This window comes from Alosa pseudoharengus, unplaced genomic scaffold, assembly GCF_046254945.1.
Source record: "Alosa pseudoharengus isolate Yale_2024_CS ecotype anadromous, Long Island Sound unplaced genomic scaffold, YU_APseudo_1.1 YU_APseudo_1.1_scf_10, whole genome shotgun sequence".
Taxonomy (NCBI): domain Eukaryota; kingdom Metazoa; phylum Chordata; class Actinopteri; order Clupeiformes; family Clupeidae; genus Alosa; species Alosa pseudoharengus.
In genome coordinates, this window is record NW_027468565.1 from 16,598,926 (window position 1) to 16,620,964 (window position 22,039).

General features: G+C 44.9%; 2 protein-coding genes across 3 annotated transcripts; both read left to right on the top strand.

Annotated features, from left to right (window-relative positions):
• Positions 1 to 2,529: 2,529 nt before the first annotated feature.
• Positions 2,530 to 5,832, top strand: LOC143102213 (uncharacterized). 2 transcript variants are annotated; one of them, XM_076265682.1, is made up of 3 exons: positions 2,530 to 2,582; positions 2,756 to 2,903; positions 3,206 to 5,832. In XM_076265682.1, exon 3 carries the CDS (start codon positions 3,486 to 3,488, stop codon positions 5,235 to 5,237), a length of 1,752 nt encoding a protein of 583 aa, XP_076121797.1. In that variant the 5' UTR covers positions 2,530 to 2,582; positions 2,756 to 2,903; positions 3,206 to 3,485; the 3' UTR covers positions 5,238 to 5,832. The 2 variants fall into 2 exon arrangements, with proteins under 2 accessions (XP_076121797.1, XP_076121803.1); XM_076265688.1 differs by lacking the exon at positions 2,530 to 2,582 and having other exon boundaries at positions 2,649 to 2,903.
• Positions 5,833 to 19,046: 13,214 nt separating this feature from the next.
• Positions 19,047 to 21,759, top strand: LOC143139928 (carbohydrate sulfotransferase 1). Its single transcript, XM_076300778.1, has 2 exons — positions 19,047 to 19,185; positions 20,603 to 21,759. The coding sequence occupies exons 1-2, from the start codon at positions 19,047 to 19,049 to the stop codon at positions 21,757 to 21,759; spliced, it is 1,296 nt and encodes a 431-aa protein (XP_076156893.1).
• Positions 21,760 to 22,039: the final 280 nt, after the last annotated feature.

Genomic DNA, 22,039 nt, shown 5'->3' on the forward strand with positions numbered 1-22,039 from the left:
TGCTGTGCTGCCAGTGGATATATATATATATATATAGATCGAGCATCTATTTTATCTGCATGTTGAACAACTGCTGTGCTGCCAGTGGATATATATATAGATATATAGATATAGATATATAAAATAGATAGATATATAAAATAGATGCTCGATTTGTTTATATATATATATATATATATCCAGAAAACGTGCGCTCATTTTTCTAAATTGTGTGCATTTTACTAAATCGTGCGCATGTTTTACTAAATCGTGCACACATTTTCCTAAATGGTGCACTCATTTTACTAAATTGTGCTGTCAATTTAGTAAATCGTCCTCACGATTTAGTAAAACGTGCACACGATTTAGTAAATTGTACGCACGTTTTACTAAATAGTGCACTCATTTTTACTAAATTGTGCTCTCATTTTAATTGTTGTAAATTGAGTGCACAATTTAGTAAAACATGCGCACAATATAATAAAACGTGCACACAATTTACTAAATCGTGCCCACGTTTTACTAAATTGAGAGCACAATTTCGTAAAATGAGTGCACAATTTAGTAAAACGTGTGCATGATTTAGTAAAATGAGCGCACATTCTATCGATACACAAAATATCTTGCAATGACACCTCCTGGGCTCCGTATTCACATGAGCAACAGAGAGAAACATTTTAAAATGTCTCATGTCATGTCTTAAAGTTAATATCTAACATCTGTTTTCTATAAGTTACCTGAGCTTGGATGTTTCTTATTGGCTATCCCACACCAACTCTGTGTGTGTGTGTGTGTGTGTGTGTGTGTGTGTGTGTGTGTGTGTGTGTGTGTGTGTACTTACACTTAATGTAATTGCAATACTTTGCCAAATCCAACCAGACCGACCATGTGCAAGTGGCTGTGAGCACAGTAATCAGTGTGGGTTGTAATTAGTTTAGTATGAGGTGGAAAATGGCCCCTGAGTGGGAGCCTATTGGCAGCTTTGGCTCCCATCTTGCCTCCTTAAAGCTGCTCACACAGCCAGCTGCCTCTTCACCCCGTACACGCTCAGTACTGTCTCAAGCCTATTGGCTCTGTGCACTAGCGTTGTGATGTACTTCCACTTCTGTCTTGAGGTTGGCAAACCAGTTTCCTGTTTGTTGACAACAAGCACCTAAAGATGAAGTTGTACCAAAAGTAAGTTGTACCGAAAGAAATACAATGTATGCAAGTGTTTTAAGCTTCTTAAAACCGTGGGCGGCTCTAGGGAGCACTGCTGTGTGCTACTGCTCGGTTTCCAGTCGATATAAAAAACGATTTTAGCTTTTTCCTAAAAATGCCAGCCTACGTACACAGTGGCGGCACAAAATAAGGAGGGCATGATTTTCGGTGTCTGAGTGCACGTTTTGGTAAAGCACTCATCTTCAGGTGCTTTTTAACAGCGACAACAACCAGGAAATGGGTTTGCCCACCACAAGACAAAAACGGAAGTCTGTCACTACACTAGTGCACCATTGTTTTGGCCAATGACCTCCATCAAACTCCATTGCTCACTTCCGTTTATGTGTTCAAAATGCTGAATACACAATGCTCAGGGTAGAACAGAAGACAGTGTGTGCCCTGTGTGACAGTAATGTTGTTTAGGTTGAATCCGTATAGTCAAATGATGTGCTGTATGTACACAGTACAGTGCATACTGTTGTGGGGGAGTGGATGGGCCGGGTGTGGTGGCTATCAGGCTGTTGTCTCATTGAGGCCAATTACATCTCATTTGATTCTTATCCTAGTCAATGACTTTCAATTGGTCAAATTAAGTCTTTAAGGCACAGAAAAGTGTCTGAAAAGTGTGCTGTGTTCCCAGTGAGAGTTTCTTCTGCCAGAGCCCATTAGAACTCTATGTTAACCACCGATGAGAAAGTGCGTGCTTGGTCCTCTTAAAGAATGAACTTAACTCCAATTAACACAATTACACAGTGAGTTTGGACAGAATGTGTTGCTTTCCAATTGTATGGCTCCAAGGACGTCTTATTCAGAGTGAGGATTTGATTCTAGCGCTGCCTTGGCTATTATACAACAAAAATGCAGAGAACAAAACTGAGGATGGACTCCAAAAATGTTCTAGTCCAAGCGTATTATGGCCATGACCCTAAGTGTGTATTTCACAGTGGGGTGCATCTAGTTTCCCAATTCAAAGTCAGAGAGAGAGAGTGAGAGAAGGGTCAGCAGTCAGATGATATTTTACATATTTCATACCCATGATGCACTTCTTGCTTTGGGATTTGAAAAATTGAGGCAGGGTTGGGAAGAATTTTGAATTCAGTTGTTCTTTATTCCTCCAGAGATGACTGCACACATGTGCTGGCAGCGTTTTGCATGGGCTTCAAAAACAGCACCAGCCCACTGAAATCCACATCAAGACTGCAACAACACAAAGAAAAGAAACTAAAGCCTAGATGAAAACATGGTCTTTTATATGTATTTTGATGACTTGTAAAATGTGCAAAGGGAGTGGTATAATTTTGTTAAATTCTTATCAGCATTTCTGTTCTTCCTCCTGGTAATATTAGACTTTGCCCCGGCATACTCAAGTTACGCTGAAGAAGGATGTTTACTTGGACTCCTAGGTACACTTTTACCTAGTCAGAGGGAATGAAGCATGGCTTCTGACGTCACATACATAACATTGTTTGCGTGTTTAGCAAAGGGGAATTTTAAACACTATTGTTATTGTTTTTTTTAACAGGAAATACATTCCCATTGCACAGGGAAATAATTCCTTGTGCCTTCTGTGTCTTAGATTTACCATACAGTGGAAATATGATGTGAGAGATCTACACAAACACAAAGGATCTTCATTCAGCTGGGACAAGATTGAGACCAAGATTGAGACACATTCTAGGCTGATGAGTTACAACAGTGATACTTCTGGCTTGCACAATAAGAAAGTTTGTGGCCATGTGATTGTGCACTTTCAAACACACACACACACACACACACACACACAGAGGCAAACATTCTCTGCTACTCACAGACACATTTCCACTGAGTAGATCATTCTATTAGAAGCACGCACATACGCACACACACAAGCCACTTACTTCAGCACTGTTGGCAAGGAAACTAGTCAAACCACACATTTTCACAGCACCACAGCACAGTCACATGCATATCATGACTGTTACTTTCTGTATTTGTTTGGATTCTCCCAGAGATATAAACTTTCTTTGCATATTTTCTTCCTCTGCAGAAAGAAAAAAACAAAAAGTATTCACCCATTTCCACTGCTGGCTCTCGCTGTAAGAGTGGGATTTGTATCTTGAGAGCGAGAGAAGGTACGAGCGAAAGTGCACAGGAGGGTGAGAAAGGGGGCGGACCCGCAGTGCCGGCCCATCCAGAAACAGGTTAGTGTCAGACGACGGCAATGCAAGCGGAGCACACACACAACAGCCGCAGTATGCAATAGAGCCTCCAGGAAGAAGTGCTGCTGCTGCTGCTGCTGCTGCTGCTCCACAGGCACAGGAACAGGCATGGACACACTCAGGGACCTGGCGCTTCTGTTGGCCCTGCTCCTCCTCGGTTCTGCCCGCTGCGCTGAGGAGCTGGAGCCGGTGCTCAAGGCCGTGGGCGACTCCATGGAGATGGGCTTCTGCTTCGGGGTGGATTACATCGTGGGCTACAAGTTGGTGGGCGAGAAGCGGCAACTGGTGGGGAACTCCTCCAGCGAGTCGCCCAGGGGACTGCTGAGCGGACGGGTGAGCGTCACCAACCACCTGGCGTCCCTCCTGGGTTTGGAGATCACCAACCTGACGTCGGCCGACTCCGGGGTCTACTTGAGGGAGTGCTGGAGGGACCACCAGCTGATGAACCAGCAGAAGCACTACCTGTACGTGTGCGGGGAGGAGGCCGGCGTTCAAGAGATCTTTGTGTCCCCAGACGGAGGGGCAGATTTCGCCTGCAACACCAGCAGCACCGGACTCCCAGGCTCCAGCATACTGTGGTTCCGTGAAGTTTACCCCAAATACAAGGCGACGCTGTTCCTGGACACAGAGCAGTCGCTGACCCCTGTCCAGCCGGAGCTCAAGGACCAGATCCAGGTGAGAGACGGGGGCGCGAGCCTCCACATCCCATCTGAGGTCATGAAGGACAGCCGCAACTTCCACTGCCTGGTGCTGCGGAGCGGTCAGTGCTTGGCCTTCCAGAACATCGAGCTCCCCGAGAGCGAGGAACCTGACGTGAAGACCGTCTTCCGCTCGGAGGGGGAGAGCGTGCAGCTGACCTGCCCCATGAAGCACCCTGAGCAGAAGAAGAGGTTCTGGGAGACGCCGTTCGGCATGGTGGAGTCAAGCGTCCCCATGGAGACGACGGAGGGGAATCACATCAGCGTGCTGGAGGGGCAGAGGGCAGGGGAGTACTCACTGCTCATATCCATACTCACTGAGAATTCCGCGGGGGATTATAAATGCTTCGCTCCCTTGCTGGTGGCAGATTATGCTGTGACGGTTTGCCCAAAGCACGAAACCACTGAAGTGGAGTTTTCTGAGGGGGGTGAGGTGGTGCTGGAATGTATGCTGCAGGAGGGGCAATTCAGTGTCCAGTGGTATCGACAGAATGGGTCTCACGAGGAGACCTTGTTATCGGACTCGGGCGATCCATCCATCGATTTCCCTCAAGACCTGCAGGATAGGGCCGCTTTTTCGGAGGAAAAATTCACACTCACAATTTCCCGCCTCACCCCTAAGGATAACAGGACATACTGGTGCGTTGTTCTGGAAGAGATAGTATTTCCGGACGAAGACTACACTGATGTCAGCGTTGAGGGCAATGAGGATGATGCTGAAGTTGATACTGAAGTTGATAGTGATGACTACGTTGCTGGAGAATCTGGCGAGTTTGGCAACACGTTGGAAGAGGAGGATAAATGCCTCTCAAGGCGAGTGATCCACTTGGTATACAAGGCCTCTCTAGACCCCACCGGCGGCTCTGGCAAGGGTGGCTCTGGCAAGGGCTTTGACAAGGATGGGCCTGACAAGGGCAGGTCATTGCCTAGTCCTGGTCCTGATCCTTTTCAGCCTGGTCCAGAGCCAGAGCCAGAGGCCACCACCAACCCACTCGTGTTCGCCGTTGCAGGTGGAGTCATTGGCTTGATCATTGTGGGGGCTGTCATTGCGATAGTGTTTAAAATGCGTGCAAAGAAGAAGCATGAGCAGGCTGGGAAAGTGGAATGCTCAATAGAAAAGGGGGAGGTCGCTGGGCTTGCGCCCGAGAAGAACAGACCTTGACTGTAAAGACACATTTTTTTCTGTTTTTAGCACTGTTTGCACTGCTTAAGGACATCTGAGGTGGTGTACTTTTATACCAAAGTACAGCACAGGACAACCTGCATACTTTCCACTTTGCCCATGAACCTATCAACTGCAAATAGTTTCTGGGAGACAAAGAACAGTGTTGGAATGAGGAAATAATAATAAAGGTTGACCAGAGTGGATCTTTGCTATGCACTGTAACAGAGGCATAACTCCCAGAGAGGTGCACTCATGACAATGTTGTGAGAAACCTAAAACTAAAACAAAATCGAAGCCACATATAAACAAACCAATCGTTTAATGCCTTTTTCCCACGCTGTGTTTATTAATCTTTTATGTTTAGAAGCTATCTGGGGCATAGACGGTATCCGAGAGAGATTTGAACTCTAGTCACACACAGCATGTAAAGGATAATATGAAAGTAATGAGAAACAGCTCCTGGCTTTTTGCCACACTGCCTCCGAGAGTGATGACTGAACCAGCTGGATTTTCTTCACTGTCAAATCTTTGATTCATGCTTGTAAAGGGTGGTGTTCGTACATCAAAACCAATAAAAGATTCTTCTTAAGAATGTTATTTTTTTCTTACAGTCAGCTGTAAATAATGTTATCATCAATAATACTAGTGGGAGGGGTATTAGAAGTAGAAGTGTAATTAACACAATGTTAGTTGCTGTTGTTTTCTCTTCATAGTAATAGTGTAACCTGAGGTAATCAAGGTAAACGGTTCTGCTGATAACACGTTGATATGTTGTGCTGCTTTATTAGTGCTTTAAAGCAGTAAATGAATGAGGCGCTGTGCATGACCTGCTGTGAACTGCTATCAACTGTACCTAAACACTAAGCTGAATTGAACCCTGGGGCAACTTTACGCCTATCCCCAGTCTCCGTTCTCCCCCCAACTGCCCCTATCGCTGATCTGCAGAGAGACTGAGCATGACCAGAACACCAGTATTCAAACATCCCTTCTCATGACTCACCACTCCAAAATGGACCGTATCATGAGAATGGCCTTCACTTCCTTGGCCACTTTGCCCTTGCATTTATGACCCTTCAATATTTACTGGTGAACAATATTTACAGTTTAGCTGTCTCCCTGGTGATTTGGTAGAGCGGTGCTGTGCACCAGACCCATTATTCTGAGCAGTCTGGCTGTTTTGAAGGCGTAGCAGTCCAGCCATGCACAGGGGAGAGAAAATAGGAGTGAATTGAGCAAGAGATGGTTAGAGAAGAGATGAGGAGTGGGATATGCACATCTGCACGTGGTGGTCTGACTTCAACGTGTTTGTGCCTGCGTTTTGACTAGAAACAGTTATGACGTACTGTGTGGGCAGATAAAGTTTAGACGAAGTCTTATAGCAGGTTTAGATCTTTTCATGTTGAGACAGGGGGACAGATAAACAAGGCAGTGTGTGGGAAGGGAAGGGAAGGGTGAGGGAGAGCTCCACTCGTTGGTATTTGGAGAGCAACTCATAGCCCTGATGGGCCAAATTATGCACGAAAAACAGTCCCTCTGTGCCATGTGAGAGAGGAGCACTGACAGACATAGAAATTGCCCCAACTTCACAAATTCGCCTCAGCCACTGGGGAGCTCAGCTCAGCAGATATGTGGGCAGTCACACAGACCACAACCTGCATTTCTCACAGCTCATGAAGCTTTCTGTATGCCACGTACTGACACCAAACACTGATAAAGGTTTCACACCTATATCTTCACACTTCAAAGAACGTTTTGGAAAATCTCCCTCTTGCCTGCATGACCAGTTCTTTTCATTCTTGAGAATTGTTTATCTCTGGATAGTGCATGTGTACATTGCGTGTGCACTCGTTAGCGTGACATGGCGTGACACGAGACAACGGTGCTGCAGAAATGCCAAAGCTGGTGAAGGTGCCAAATGTTTTTCTTTCCTATTGTGTGAGGCGCGATGAGTCATTAAAGATCACTTAATCAAATCCGCGAACGCGAGAATGACGATAAGTCTGCTGGGGCAGAGGCGCTGACAAGAGCACGCCTCTGCCCACCTATAACCGCTGTCATCAGACACCCGTAACTGCCAGGGTGGTTCTGTCGCCCTGGGGCATCTGTCATAATGCGAAGAACAAGACTTTCTTCTCTTGTCACATCTGACAGGCAAAACACAAGCATGTTGAATGCTGCGTAGCTATATCATGTTCCCATGTAAGGACTTGAAGGTATAGTGTCTAGCAGGTGCCTCCGAAAGAAAAATGGCTAATCCTTGTGTTAGCCTCTGTCCTAGTGGCATAAAAAGCACCAGACTAGATGATAATGGAGCTCCTCTGTCTTTTAATCTCTTTCTGGATTATGACAGCAAGGTCTCACAAAGGCACCCTAGTCATGGTTATACCTTTCATGTTGTGAACATGCAGGTTGAGACTTTCGATTGCTGCTGGGAGAAAAACAGTTCATCGCCCCGCTCTGTTAATGGTTCACTATGCCAGTGATAGTGACTCAGCCTCAATACTCCAGTAATTGCGGTCGAATTTACAGTGGCACACAGTGGCACCTGGAGTCTCAAACCTGAACTACAAATCTGTGACAGCTGAGGGTTTTTCGGTTGCTGGTTTTTCCAAAGCCCCGTTTGATGGTAACCTTGAATATCTGAACCTGAGAGAAGAATATTTCCTGTGCACAGATGAAGGGTATATGGTGCATCCACATTGTGCATTAATCGCGAGACAGGAGCCAGCGGGCACTGGGACTCTCAGACCTGTCACTCACTCAGCCTTCTAGAACTCACTGAATTCAGCAGTCCACGTGAGAGCCATGAAACCACTAGAATGAATAAAGTCTCCCTGTGGATGGAGGATGTGAACATGATATAATTGAAATTAATTGACAAGATGAAGAGAAATTGCGATCAATAGGGAAAGTTGTCAATTTGTCAGGTCTGACAAATTAGCATTTAATTATTTTTAAGAGGTAGGCTACAGCAACAATACTATAGCCTGACGAGCTAGACCCACATTAAAATGTAGGGTCTGGGCGCTTACCGTTCGCAGTGCTCAGTCCGAGGGGCGGGATATTCGGTTGTCTTTCAAATTCCTTCTGCACGCAATAGGACAGCGCTATGAGTCCTATGTGGAGCTAGTTGGCTAGTTCAAACTTTTGCCAACTTAATAAAAGCTTAACTCGTGTCACACTGTTCACCAACAGCAACATCCATCTTATTTGTTTTCAAGTAGCAGGGAATTCAAGCCAAACTGTTGCAACTCTGCCATCAATCATTATGTTAAGCCCGCCTAACGACTCTATACACAATTTGATTGGCCTGATAGAAGTTTAATTTTTCGAGCTCACAAGCCAACGGAGAGTTGTTAGACTAGCCCTGGCAGCAGGTGCGTCTAGATTTCTAGGCTAACAATACTAGAGAGATGACTGCATTTGATTCAAGTGTGTAGGCTCAGTGTTAACTTGCCAAATTTAAGTGATTCCATTTAAGAGGGACTAATATTTTAAGACATTTGTGCACAAGACAGATTAACAACCTTGAAACCCTTGAAACTGATAGTTGTCCATTCATTGAATGTACATATTTAATGTCAGGATTACAGATATGAATTGATATTGAAGGAAAAAATCGCATTAGCAGGGATAAACAACCAAGAGTAAAAGTATAAACAGTGTCAGCTGATCTCTCTCTCTCTCATTCTCTCTCTCTTGCTCTCTCTCTCTCTCCCCCCCCTCTCTCTCTCTCTCACACACACACACACACACACAGAGAGAGAGAGAGAGGGAGAAACAATGGTTAGGCTGACAGCCTGTGGGAATGGCAGGCCCTGTGTTTGCCCTCTGGAGACGGTAGAGGTCATGAGGTCTTAGATAATCCTCAGGGAATGTTTCTTGAGAATTTAATGTTCTTGATTTAATTTTGTTTGAAAAGTCCTTTTCTTACCATTCAAAGAATATCAAAAAGCACAATAGCAGGTAGAGCCTTCTACTACTGAGCCCATGGAACAATCTTTCTGCCTCCATGCACCATTCCATCTTTAAATCTAGCATTCTTCTTTAGCAGACTCTATAGATAAGAATAATACATCAAACCCAGCACCCTTCAGCCCATATTTAATGCCTGTCATGTCAAGCAGTTGTGGCTACATGCTATAGATAGCACATGTATCACAAAAGGAGCGTCTTTAAGGATCCAACATGTGGTGTGTGTGTGGTGTGCATCTCTCACCAGTCAGTTGCAAATTGTTGTATCCTGCTACCCTTTCTATTCTTGTATAACTAACATCCATACACACCATGCCAGATAGCCTCTCCCTTGTCTTTACATATCATATTATGCTAAGCCAATGATACTGATGAGGTGACCTCATTACCTGTTATTCTCATTGTCTCCCTTTCCTTGTGTGTATGATTGATATTCTTTGCCCCCCCCCCCCCCCCCCCCCCACACACACACACACCCACATACATACACACACACCGTCCCGTGGGATACTGTTCTGTTTGTTCTGCTCAAGGTCTCTTCCTGTTAAAGACCAAGTGTTCCTTTCCCCCGTCGCCATCTTGGTATACATCCTCAATATATACAAGATATTTAAGCAAGGTTAGTAAATGTTAGTAAAGGATATCCCTACTCATGGAATGCCTATTTTGCAATTGGAAATTGATTAATAGTTAGGCTGAACTTAAACAGTTGTACCATGTACAGATTTACAGACATCATCCTTTGATAACTGGAATACCACTGAATGGGCTTGGCATGGTTGGCTCTCTCACAGAACTTGGTGTTGACAGATGTCTGAGGAAAAAAGGCAAGCACTTCATCACCCCCATAGGTCTCTGTAAAGTTTTTTTTTAATAATATATAGGCAGTACTTCATCTGATGAGTGACAAGGCTGAACCAGAGGGTCACTAGTTTCTTCAGCAGGATTAGCCTGTCAGGTCCAATACCCTGAGCATCCCAATCGTTCTATCAACCTCCATGTATAAGCCGGCTCACAAGTGATGATGACATGATGATGACACTACGATGACACCATGGGATATCATCCTGTCCCCACCAGCAGTCACTTCTCTTCTCAGTTCATGTTTCTAGCTTTGTGCAGATACAATCCTGACTGGTGACTCATTTCGATGTTGAACTTCAGTAGTTGAATTAGGTTGAACCCATTTGGACGTTCTCTGGCATGTTTTCCTCACATGATGTCACACATATATGGCTCTTGTCTACTCTTGACATTATGCTTTTAAGCACTTCCATGAGCACATGAGTAATGAGATGGTGGCTTGTGTGAGTATGGTGGAGATCCTCTTGGTCCTATCCCATCTGGAGCGGAGAGCCCTTTCTGGGCTTGAGAAATCACTTGTGCTGCCAGCAGGATTTTGAAACCCAGGAAATGAAGGAAATAAAGTGTGTGCTTCAGAAACGTCTTCCCAGCAGCTGGAAACCTTTCTGGTGCTGAGTGAATTGGTGGTGATGAGATCAAACAGGTACACAGTTGTGCAATCTGCCCACCCTGCTCTGTTTCCAATCCTGCTGAAGCATAGCATCCTGTCTGCTCCCCCTCAGACCGTCCCACACTTTCTGCAGCTGGACTGAATACATTTATCCCATCTTTTTGGGTTAGCATCATACATGCATCCTGGCTCCACTGAATACATTTATCCCATCTTTTTGGGTTAGCATCATACATGCATCCTGGCTCCACAAGCTGTGGTGGCCCTTTGCAGTACATTATCAAAACATCTGGGCATTAGGCTTTTTAACATAAGGTAACATCTCCCCTTTAATCTTTTCTGAAGCCCCTGAACACTCATAAGACTTATAGTGTCAACATTTTAGTAACAGTAGCAGTCCACATTCATACTCAATCAATGCTTCCAGCAGTTGCATAGATGTGAAATGTTTGAATAGGTGGGTACTCCTGGAGATAGTCTCGGCCACCAAGGTAGAAAGGTGTTGCTTTTTAACTCTCATTAAAGGTGTAATTTCCTGTGTAGATTTGAAAACAAAATAGCTTCAGCCAAGCTGGATGCAATTACCTAACACACTGGACATGAAACTGTTGAATCCATTTGCAAAATCTGATGATCAAGGTTCAAGTTAAGTGATGATCTAATCCACCCAGAAAACCTTTCCATTCATCCAGAAAGGCCTCTTAGAATGTCAGCCAGTCATCAAGGTCAAAGTCAACTTTATTATCCCAAAAAGGATTCATCCCGATATTGCATAGAAATAGGGCATCAAATCCTTTGTTTTGAACGGTCTCTAGCAGGTTTGTCTCTTTAATCTAAAAATCTAATTGCTCAGGGAATAAACATGCAGGTTTTTTTTTTCTTTGGACTATCTTTCCCATGCCACTTTGGAACCATTGTGTAGAGGATGAATAGGGTCACAGAGGATGCGCTCAGTCTTGCTCAAAAGAAGATATTTTCACAACTGAGCTGCTGACGTCTGATTTGCATCCGATGCCTCTACTTGCCATCTTCATGCGCTGCAGCTTTTTTCTGCGGTCTTGCTTGTGTATATTACCAAAAACACAAATCAAACCAAAGCACAGGATGATCTGAAGGACACCTTTATAAAAACAGCTGTAAGACATGATGGTCGACATAAAAGCTATTCAGTTTCCTCAGCAAAACCATTAGCTGTTGCAGCTTTCTAACCATAGCAGTAGCTCATTTATCAGACTTCAGCTGATGGTCAATTTCAATTCCTAAGTACTGTTAACTCTTTCTATGCATCTGTTGCTAACAATAGAGTAGGTAGCCTGCTTCTTCCCTGCTACATCTAAAATCGATGACTGTTTATTTTGCTTCGGTCGCATTAACAGCCAGGAAGTTGTCTAAGCACCATTTAATTAAGTTCCCATCTTCTTTCTCGAAACCAACCTCTGCATACTAAAAAACGTGTGTGTGTGGGAGCAAGAGCTCGACACTCATCAGTTTGGAGTGTATACAGTACAGTATGGGAGACAGAACGGTTCCCTGTGGGGTCCCAGTGTTTATAGACTTGGGGGTAGAAGTAGCTGAATTAAATCTGACTGGTCTGGTCTAGGAGAAAGTCATTAATCTGTAAAATAAGCCTCGGATTTATTCCAAGATCCACCAGTTTGCCCACCCGCAGGTGGGGTTGTATGGTGTTGAATGCACTTCTTAAATCAATGGAAAATCTTCACAAAACTATACATTACCATCATTTTATATAATTTTTGATTTTAGTGACTTTTTGACCATGAAATACTGTAACTCACTTGTTGGAGAGTTGCAGTTGTTGGGACAGAATTCCCTAAAACTGATTTCATGCCACTTCCCAAAATAATTGTCTTAAAAATAGGGTCAATGCATTGATCTACATGCTGTAAGGAATGTAGTCAGTGGCTGTGTTCTCTTAAATAGATGACATGTCTGTGCGCAAGGTTTCTCTAAAAGAAGGAAAGAAGAATGCATTGGTCCCTTTGAGTGTTCACAGCACATAATGTAACAACTTTATTCCTCACTTACACTAAAGATAAAAGGGTAATAACAATGGTTTTATAAAACTGCAGTTCAAGCATTGCAAACTGTGGCTTACAGATTTGTGGTATGGAAATACACTTCACATTCAGTTCTCATGGTAGAGTGGCTTGTCTTTTTATCTTTCCAGATTGTTTTATTAGGTGAAGTCTCGACTGCTGATGTACACTGTATATTTCCTTCCTCTTGGATCCACTGCCAGCATCCTCTTCTTCTGACAAGACCATACTTCAACTTACTTCAACAATTTTCGGTAAGGGGTCCCTCTCCGTTGCAATATGATTTAGATAGCTGCACAGCACCATGAGGAGAGCACTAAATTCCCATGAGTCCATGCCATGAATAAAAGCAAGGTAGCATCTCATTTTGACTCCTTCAATTCTGACACCACTCAGTCATCCTACTTTATATAGTAGTTTTGCCCGTTTTACATAATTTAGCATTCTAACATTCTAGCATAGAAGGCCTTGTTTTCAATTTTATTTATAGGTTTGAATTTACATATGACTTAAAGGATAATTCCGTTGTGATTTGGACCTAAAGTGTGTTGAAACATGATACCGAGTGTGAACGTATGTCTCATAGCTCACCTCGGCTTGTCCCCTGCACTCAGAAATCTGGCGCTAGTTAGCCAATGCTACCAACATAGTGTTTCGTTGTGGTGCCTCAGGCATCGGCCTAGCCATGCAAATAAATCACTGTTTTACACCATTTACGAGGCTCAAAGTAGCTCCATTCTTCATTGGTAGACTTCCGAGGGCCTTGACATTTAAAACGAGACATGGAGAACTTTGAAAAAGCACTGGTAGTTTATTTACAAGACGATTTATACAGACAGTACCTTAAGGAATTTTACCGTTCGACGCCATCTTGAATTAAGTCACGATAAGTCGAGCGACGAGTACGAACAAACAGGTCTGATAAGGGATCAGATTCCAAAAATAATTCCGTAAACATGCATGGATTCTAGTTGCTGCTACTGGAAGCAACTGAATCCATGCATTTCCACTGAATTATTTTTGGAATCTGATCCCTTATCATACCTGTTCATTCTTACTCGACGCTCGACTTATCGTGACTAAATTCAAGATGGCTGCAAACGCTAAACTTCGTGAAGATACTGTCTGTATAAATCGTCTTGTAAGTAAACTACCAGTGCTTTTTCAAAGTTCTCAATGTCTCGTTTTAAATGTCAGGGCCCTCTGAAGTCTACCAATGAAGTGTGGAGATACATTGAGCCTCGTAAATGGTGTAAAACAGTGATTTATTTGCATGACTAGCCCGATGCCGAAGCACCACCATTGAAAAAGCTGTTGGTAGCATCGGCTAACTAGCGCCAGATTTTGTAGTGCAGGGGACAAGCCGAGATGGGCTATGAGACATAAGTTCACACTCGGTATCATGTTTCAATACACTTTAGGTCAATATCACACCGGAATTCTCCTTTAATGTGTGCCCCTGCGTACAAGGTGAGGCAGGCACTACTCTTGAAAAATATTTTGGTACACTGACTTGTACCTTGCTTTGGTTGGCTGATTTGGGCTCCAAGGTCAGCTATTAGCATTAAATTGCTTTCAGTATTAATGCAGAGCAGAGGCACTATGTATAAGGTAGAAAGGTTTCTCCCAGGTCTCCTGTATACTGACAGTTCTCCTGTCTTTAAATATTTGACTGTGTTAAGTATGGTGACATAAACTCAAAGATTATGGAAAAATGCACTGTGAAATTCTACATTAACATTATATTTGTTTAATCACAACATCAAAGGTTAACATGTGAATGATTCAACAGGCTTTACAGAAATTGTTTGACCATTTCATCCTTCTGTCACCAGATACAAAGGTATTATGTCTTATCTCAAATAAAATAATGAAACTGTTTATCCTTTATGTTGAAGGATGCAAGTTTGAGCCAGTGCAGGACGTCGGTAATTTGACAATGTTGAGAAACAAAACAGGTGACCGGGTGCTTTTCTCCAGAATGAAGGAAATTGTGGTTGTATGAGGACTCCAGAGATCCTCAGGCCTAATTTGAATGTAAGTGTAACCACAGCGAATTTCATAAGCAGACTAAATAAATGCACTAAATTTAACAGCTTGGGTAAAGTCAGGCACAAAAATCGATGAACCAGGTCAGTGCTCCCAAATGGCACACAATAGCAGTACTTCATGCACAAGACACTTGTTGACAGACTTTGCACCTTGCACCATTCAAATTAGGGCTGAATGTGTTTTGACCTCGAGAAAGTAAAAAAAGACCCTAGCAAGACAAATGATGTAGCCTACTTCAGAGGTTTACAGATTTGAAACACAGAATTACAGGTTTAAATCTTGGGCTGATAAAAGTCTTGTGCCATACTGTACATATATTAACCTTGATGGATGGGTTTCAAAAGTCTTGATCAGAATTGATATTTTACTGATTTAGTGAGGACAACAGATTCCAATAACCAGTTGCATTCTTCATGAGATCTCATCTCACCGTGACAGTTTTAACAGAGATTAAAATGTGACAGTTAAAATCATTGGGTTTTCTGATGCACTCATCCTGGCTAATATTTCTCATAAATTGAAATAGGTTTAAACCTCGTCAGCTTTTAGTAAAACCTTGATCCAGAAATTCTATTCGCCAGTGTCTTGATTTCCAAGCCAAGTGATCTGCTTTTCATCAACTGCCTTTCATGCATATTCTGTAGCACTCACGCTTAGATATATATTTTTTATGAGCTTGTAAAAAATAAACACAGTTTGGTTATCTTCCCAAGACCTGGCAGCATTCTAATATTTAATCTGGATTTGGTTCGTTAGTCAAATTTTCTGCTGTGGAGAGATAATTCATCTTTTTTGGAGATCCTTTGTTATGGATCAGTGCTTCTTTCTGAGGTGCTGGCGCTATAGTGAAATTATAGATCAGATTCATGTAGGTCATACACAGACATTCTGCACAAAAAATAAGTTGCTTTGACAATAGGCTGTTGTGCAGAAGGTGTTGGACCACCACGTTATCCATTAGGCTACATATTATTATAGACTACTAATATAACTGTTGTTCCTAATATTGTCAAAGTTCAATTGCATGCAAATACCCATGAACACACCAAGTATCTATAAGACACTGTAGTGATAAAAAAAATGAATAACTTAATTTGTGTTTAAGTTATGCGCTTGCGTGCAAACCGTACGCGAGTACGCGTCTCGAGCCATGTGAAGTAGGCTACTCAGGTAAAGCGAGACCACAGAGAGTGCCTGCCCACTGACTCCCAAAGCACAGTGCCCACTGTTGGTCCCTCACTCCTGACTCGGTGGAGGGCTGTATGAACAGACACGGGAGGGATGCTTATCCCTCTCTACTGCCGTCGGAGAAAGCCCGGTGTTTGTCCTCGCCTCTGAGGTAGAATGAGGTTGTGTTTTGACCTATCGTGACAATTTGGAAAGACCGTTGCTCATCGTGTGTTCAGGGTAAGATATTCATGTTGCATGTTGTCCGGTGGTCATTAAACGCATTCGTCGTATCGCTTTGCTCTTGGCTGAAACAAGTAATAGAGTAGTGTTTTGTTCTGTCTTATGCAATATCGATGTTACAACTCAAAATACTCATTGTTCAGTCGTAGAAATGGTAACGTCAAATGAGTGTAAACTGGGGACATTAGACACGAACGGCGAAATTTTGTCATAAAGAGTGGAAAGATTTTTTCATCGCATTGTCTGACATTTAACAAAGATGCTTCTGTACTGTCGTTCTATGTTTTAACTGATAAAATTATGTAAACATAACTTCTAATTCTTGTGGATATTGCACGTTTTACTTGTTGAACAAATCTGTTTTGTCCACATTTTTGGCTACATTTTGTCCTCTAACAGAACTCAAAAAATGCTATAAAACGCACCTGAAACATGACAGCCAAGTTGTTTTAGACTTGTGTAGATGTGGAAAGCACTGACCATTCCGTTTACAAAAAGCTGGCTCCTCTTATGTGAAAGTGACGGTAAAGGAAAGACACACAGATAAGTGCATCTCCTCAGGAATAGAAGAGGCAGTAAGGGCAAAAACAGCAGTTTTGTCTTCCTCACTGTGAACATTTACATCCTACATGTCTCCTTCTCCTTGTCTGCTTATCTGTCTCGCTGTGGGGTGCTTTGCTGTGTTCTGTTGCCCAGGTCACTAGTTAGATATGGAGCGGCACAAAGGAGGAGAGGAATACATGGACAGACAAAGGAGAAAAGAACCTGACAACTATGGAGGGTTATACAAAAGGGAAATGTGATTAGCGGTGTTTAAACTTTCACTCGCTAAAATATAGATGTAAGCCTTGTAAAAGGGCAAATGAGAGGAGTGAGGGGAATGAGAGAAAGAGAGGGAGACAGAGGCTGCCCTAAATAAGTGTTCCTGCTTGATTTTATTCAGACATTTTTCTTCACAAATGTCAAAAATTGAAATAGATTTAAGTGTCAGGGAAGTACAACTTTGCCTTTCATCTCCTCTGAGTGTGTGTGATGGAAGTCTGCACACCATTTCTCTCTAAAGTTGAGCGCACCCACTCTTCAAGCAGCACAAGGGGGATTTATTTCATGGCAAATTCCAAAGCAATCTGTGCTCTTTAACTTGCTTAAATAATAAAGGATAGGCGGCATGCTCCGAGAACAATTTGAGGCTGATTCCATCTGGTGGCTGAGATATTGAACCTTTGGGACCGTTCCCGGAATAGGAAAGGTAAGGAAGAAGATGCACGGCTCCAAATCTAATGGCTCTAATCCACAGATTTGGCATCTGCTGCTTTTTCCGAGACGGTGGTGGCGGGGGGTAGGGGAAATGGTGGTGATGGTGATTATTACTCCACAATGAAAGCAGACTCCCACTGTGGACCACAACAATTGTGTGCAATTGTAATCACAACAACCAGTGCAACAGAGTGTTGCCTTGGAACAGTGCACTGGACACGGGTGATGTGCGGCTTCTCTTTCTACTCACTGTTTCCATTGCATGAATGGGGCCTTTCTGTTTAGAGTTGTGAAGGGGAGAAAAGTCATTCAGCTGTCACTTACATCTCCTGGGATATTGACCTGCCACTACTTAAGTGCTGCACTCCATGTGTGAACAGGGCTGAAAGGCCGGTGTGAATTCAGAGCGGAACAGAGACAGGCCACGAATAGTGAAGCGATGCGCTGTGAACGAGTCGACAGTAGTCTCACTCTGTAATTTGTAACAGGTCTGACACAACTGGAGCTCTGATTGCAGCGGTCCATTTTCCTGCACTTATTTCGGGGACAAAGCCAGGAGGAGAGCTGCCTCTCTGCTGCCTGCAGTCAGTGCGTGATGGCTGATGAGGGCCAGTAATAGGGGCTCTCCAGCCACCTGTGTCTGAATCCGCTCTAAATCAGCTGTATTTAGTGGATGCAGAAGTCGCTCATATGTAGGCGGCACAGCGCTTCCTCTCAGGTCTGCTTAGAGACAGGTGGCTGGAGCCCCTTTAGGAAATAAGGCAGGGGGCGACGGGCAGAGAGCTCATTGTGTGTGTGCCAGGTGATGTTCTGATGCATTACTTTCTTGTGTGTGTCTGTGCCTGTGTGTGAAAGGGAGAGAAAGAGAGAGAGAGGTGAGAGATTCAGGGTCAAGGCTGGATGACATATGGTTTGTATAGTTTGTGGCAATGTGTGTATGTGTGTGTGAAGGTTCCGTTGTTAGCTATAATATATGTTGGTCCATGGCATGTCGGTGCAGACTGATGGCAGACATTTTATCTGTTCTTATTTTATTCTTTTATTGTCAATTTATATCATGTTTGTTGTTCGGAGTTGGCCCACAGTCTTTGATTTGTTTTCATTGGAGACTACATTGCAATCAGATGCATTCAACTGTCTTTACATCTGATGCAGTACTCATGCAGTGCCCAACAAGACATCATTTACAGTCATTTAATTGGTGCAGCTATCCGTTAAACTCCCCTATAGGTCAGGTCTGATCAAATTAGGTTGACTGTGTTCCCAAGAGACAGAAATGGGAGAGGGATAATGCAAATGTGTGTATGTGTGTGTGCTTGTGTGTGAGAAGAGTGTAGTGTAGTGTGTAGTTGTGCAGTACGTTGCATACACACACTGTGTTTCCATATGTCTGAGTAAATTAAAGCAATGTCCACTTGAAAGAGAAAAAATAACTCAACATTAATCAGCTTTACTGTGCAAATCAGCATTCAGAATTATAGAAATGACAGAAATAACGACACTCTTTCTCTCTGTGACTGTCTGTCTGGTGTCTCTCCTCTCAGTGTGTGCGGTGTTGAGGATGTAGGCTGGTGCAGAGGGATGGAGTGCTCCTGGAAGACCCTGCTGCTCCTGGTGTGTGCGTCGCTGGTGGTGCAGTACATCGCCATCCGCTCCTTCAGGGAGTCCCTGCCCAGCTCCTGCCAGGGGAACTCCCACTGCCTGGAGCGCCAGGCTAAAGGTTGGTGCCGCCTCCAGCTCTCACCCACACCAGTGCCCACCTGTTGTACATCTGTACACAATAAATAATCATTTTGTAATGAGGACATAATAATAAGCAGTCCATTAAAATGAACAAAGGATTGAACAAAAAGGAAGAATTCGAAGGAAGAATTCCTATCAAGACACACGGATGCATTGCCTTGGAAATTGGTTCCATGGCTGTAATCCTCAGCATTTGGAAGGGCTTGTTGATTATATCCTCATATTACATGTCTGGTCATGTCTGAAGGCTTTACATGAGATCTGTTGACCATCACACATGCAGACGGAAGATTCACTTCTTGTGTGAATCAGACAGTAGAGGGTGCAGTGGAGTGAGTTGTAAAGAAGCGCCACGATTTCAGGAACAGGTCTGCACACGGTATCTAAAATTCCATCAGAGAGCCAATACACCAGGCACCGAATCAGATACGGAATATCCGACTCCATATATGTGTGCAGATATTCTAATCTTCCTGTAAGTGGTCCTCCAGCAGGTTAATTGTGTTGAAAAGGCGGTGCATTAGGCAGTGCTCGGGCAACGGAGATTGCGGTGAGGATTGATAACCACTCAGCTGGGGAATACCCCTCCTCACTGTGGAGAGCCAAAGGAAGAGATGGGATCATTTATCTGGAGGGTTCAGGTCTCATAGAGCAGCTGTTAGCAATTTCAACCGACGGATCTGCGTGGAAAAGGCAATCTCTCTCCCAAACCCCCGCCTTTCACACACACACACACACACACACACACACACACACACACACACACACACACAGAGAGACACAGTAAAACACACCCTAATATCCCATGTGCAATCAAATGCTCATCAGCAGTAATTGCACTAGATATGTTTCTCTCTCTGCACTCAATGTAGAGGTGATTAATGTTTAAGAGCTGCTCTGTTGTGGGATGAGACTGACCCCTCCCCCCATTTCTCATGCATGCTTACACACTCCGTTACTTTGCATGTAAACAGATTATGTTTATTCTCAGGGGTTGCCTGCAAACTGATTTCCCGGGCTTTTATGTTGCCAGTTTAATTTGTTTTTTGTTTTTTTGAGAGGAATGAAAAAATGAAAATTCCTAATGTAAGTGAGTCATGAATAATAGATGTGTAATTATGAGTGAATGTACGAGCCTGTTGTGTGTGTTGCGGTGAGGGGGTGATTTCTTCTTCCAAACAAAGACCTCAGATGTGACCTTGTGTTGGGCCACTGTGATGCTTGAGCCTTGGGTCTGTCTATCACGAGAGCTGATCAAGCAGAGCTCCGGTAATGGTGGCAGCACATGTGCCCAGCAGACAGATACTAATTGGGTGGTTTGGGTCCAGTATGTCCGCCCACTGAGGCCTGGTCCCATTGTGTCAGCGTGTCTCCTTCTCTGTCCCCCTCCCCAGAGTCCTGGTGGAGATCCGCGTGCGATGAGAGTTCGGTTCCCGTGGAGACAGTGGGGACGGGCGCGGTCCCGGGACGCCGGCACATCTTGCTGTTTGCGGCCACGCGCAGCGGCTCCTCGTTCACGGGCCAGCTCCTCAACCAGCACCCGGACATCTTCTACGTCTACGAGCCGCTCTTCCACGTGTGGCAGTCCTTCACCAACGGCAGCTGCTGCCACCGGAGGGCGCCGGAGAGGCGCGAGCTGCTGGGGGCCTACCGCGACCTCCTGCTCAACCTCTTCACCTGCCGCCTCGGCTTCCTGGAGAGCTACATCCACCCGCCGCCGCAGGACCACGTGACGGCCGCCCTCTTCCGAAGCAGCTCCAGCCTCGCCCTGTGCTCGCCACCCGTCTGTCCTGAGGCGGGCGGGGTCGACTTGAGCCTCTCGGCGAGCCAGCCGGAGGAGGCCTGGTGCCACAAGAAGTGCCGCGCGCTCAACCTGACAGTGGCGTCGGAGGCGTGTCGGCAGCGTGGGCACGTGGCCATTAAGGCGGTGCGCGTGCCGCGCGTGGCCGACCTGCGCACCCTGAGCGAGGACCCGCGGCTGGACCTTCGCATTGTCCATCTGGTACGCGACCCCCGTGCCGTCCTCGCCTCCCGCATGGGCGTGTTCTCGGGGTTCCGCGCCTGGCGCATCTGGAACGCCACGGGCCGCCAGCCGCGCTATGTGGACCTGGCCCAGATCGGCCACACGTGCCGCGACATGGAGGCGTCGGCCGACACGGGCCTGCTGCAGCGTCCAGGCTGGCTGCGCGGCCGCTACCTGCTGCTGCGCTACGAGGACCTGGCCCTGCGGCCCGAGGACAAGGCCCGCGACATCTACCGCTTCCTGGGCCTGGACGGCGTGCACCCGCGCGTCCTCCGCTGGATCGCCCACAACACCAACGTGACCAACGCGCCCGCCGAGTGGCACTACAAGTACTCGACGGCGCGCGACTCCAAGGCGGCGGCCGAGAGCTGGAGGCTGCGGCTGCACTTCAGCATCGTGCAGGCGGTGCAAAGCCTGTGCAACAGCACACTGGCCCTGCTGGGCTACAAGCAGGTGCAGAGCGTGGAGGAGCTCAGGAACCTCTCCCACAGCCTGGTGGAGCCCAGGACTTTTCAGCCGGCCCTTTGATCCCAGCTGCTGCTCTGGCACTGGGCGGGAGTCCTCCACAGTTGATTGATTGTTCGGAACACAAGACTTGTCACGTTACTTTTGAGCAGTGTTGGGCTTGGCTACAAACCAAAACATGAACAAATATCATTGCCAAGGAACTGAAAGTTAAAACAGAAAAGATATACTGACTATTTCTTTTAGTCATTCCCATGTTTTTACTCAAGTTCAGATTCAGAATTTATTTAGTCATCGCAAATGTTTCATACCTAGTGATTAAGCATCGAAAAGACACTGTGCC

Bases quoted from the DNA above. Each gene is read 5' to 3' on its own strand.
- LOC143102213 (XM_076265682.1), top strand. From the start codon at position 3,486: ATGGACACACTCAGGGACCTGGCGCTTCTGTTGGCCCTGCTCCTCCTC.
- LOC143139928 (XM_076300778.1), top strand. From the start codon at position 19,047: ATGGAGTGCTCCTGGAAGACCCTGCTGCTCCTGGTGTGTGCGTCGCTG. The intron at 19,186-20,602 runs GTTGGTGCCGCC...CCCCCTCCCCAG, and splicing joins CCTGGAGCGCCAGGCTAAAG to AGTCCTGGTGGAGATCCGCG.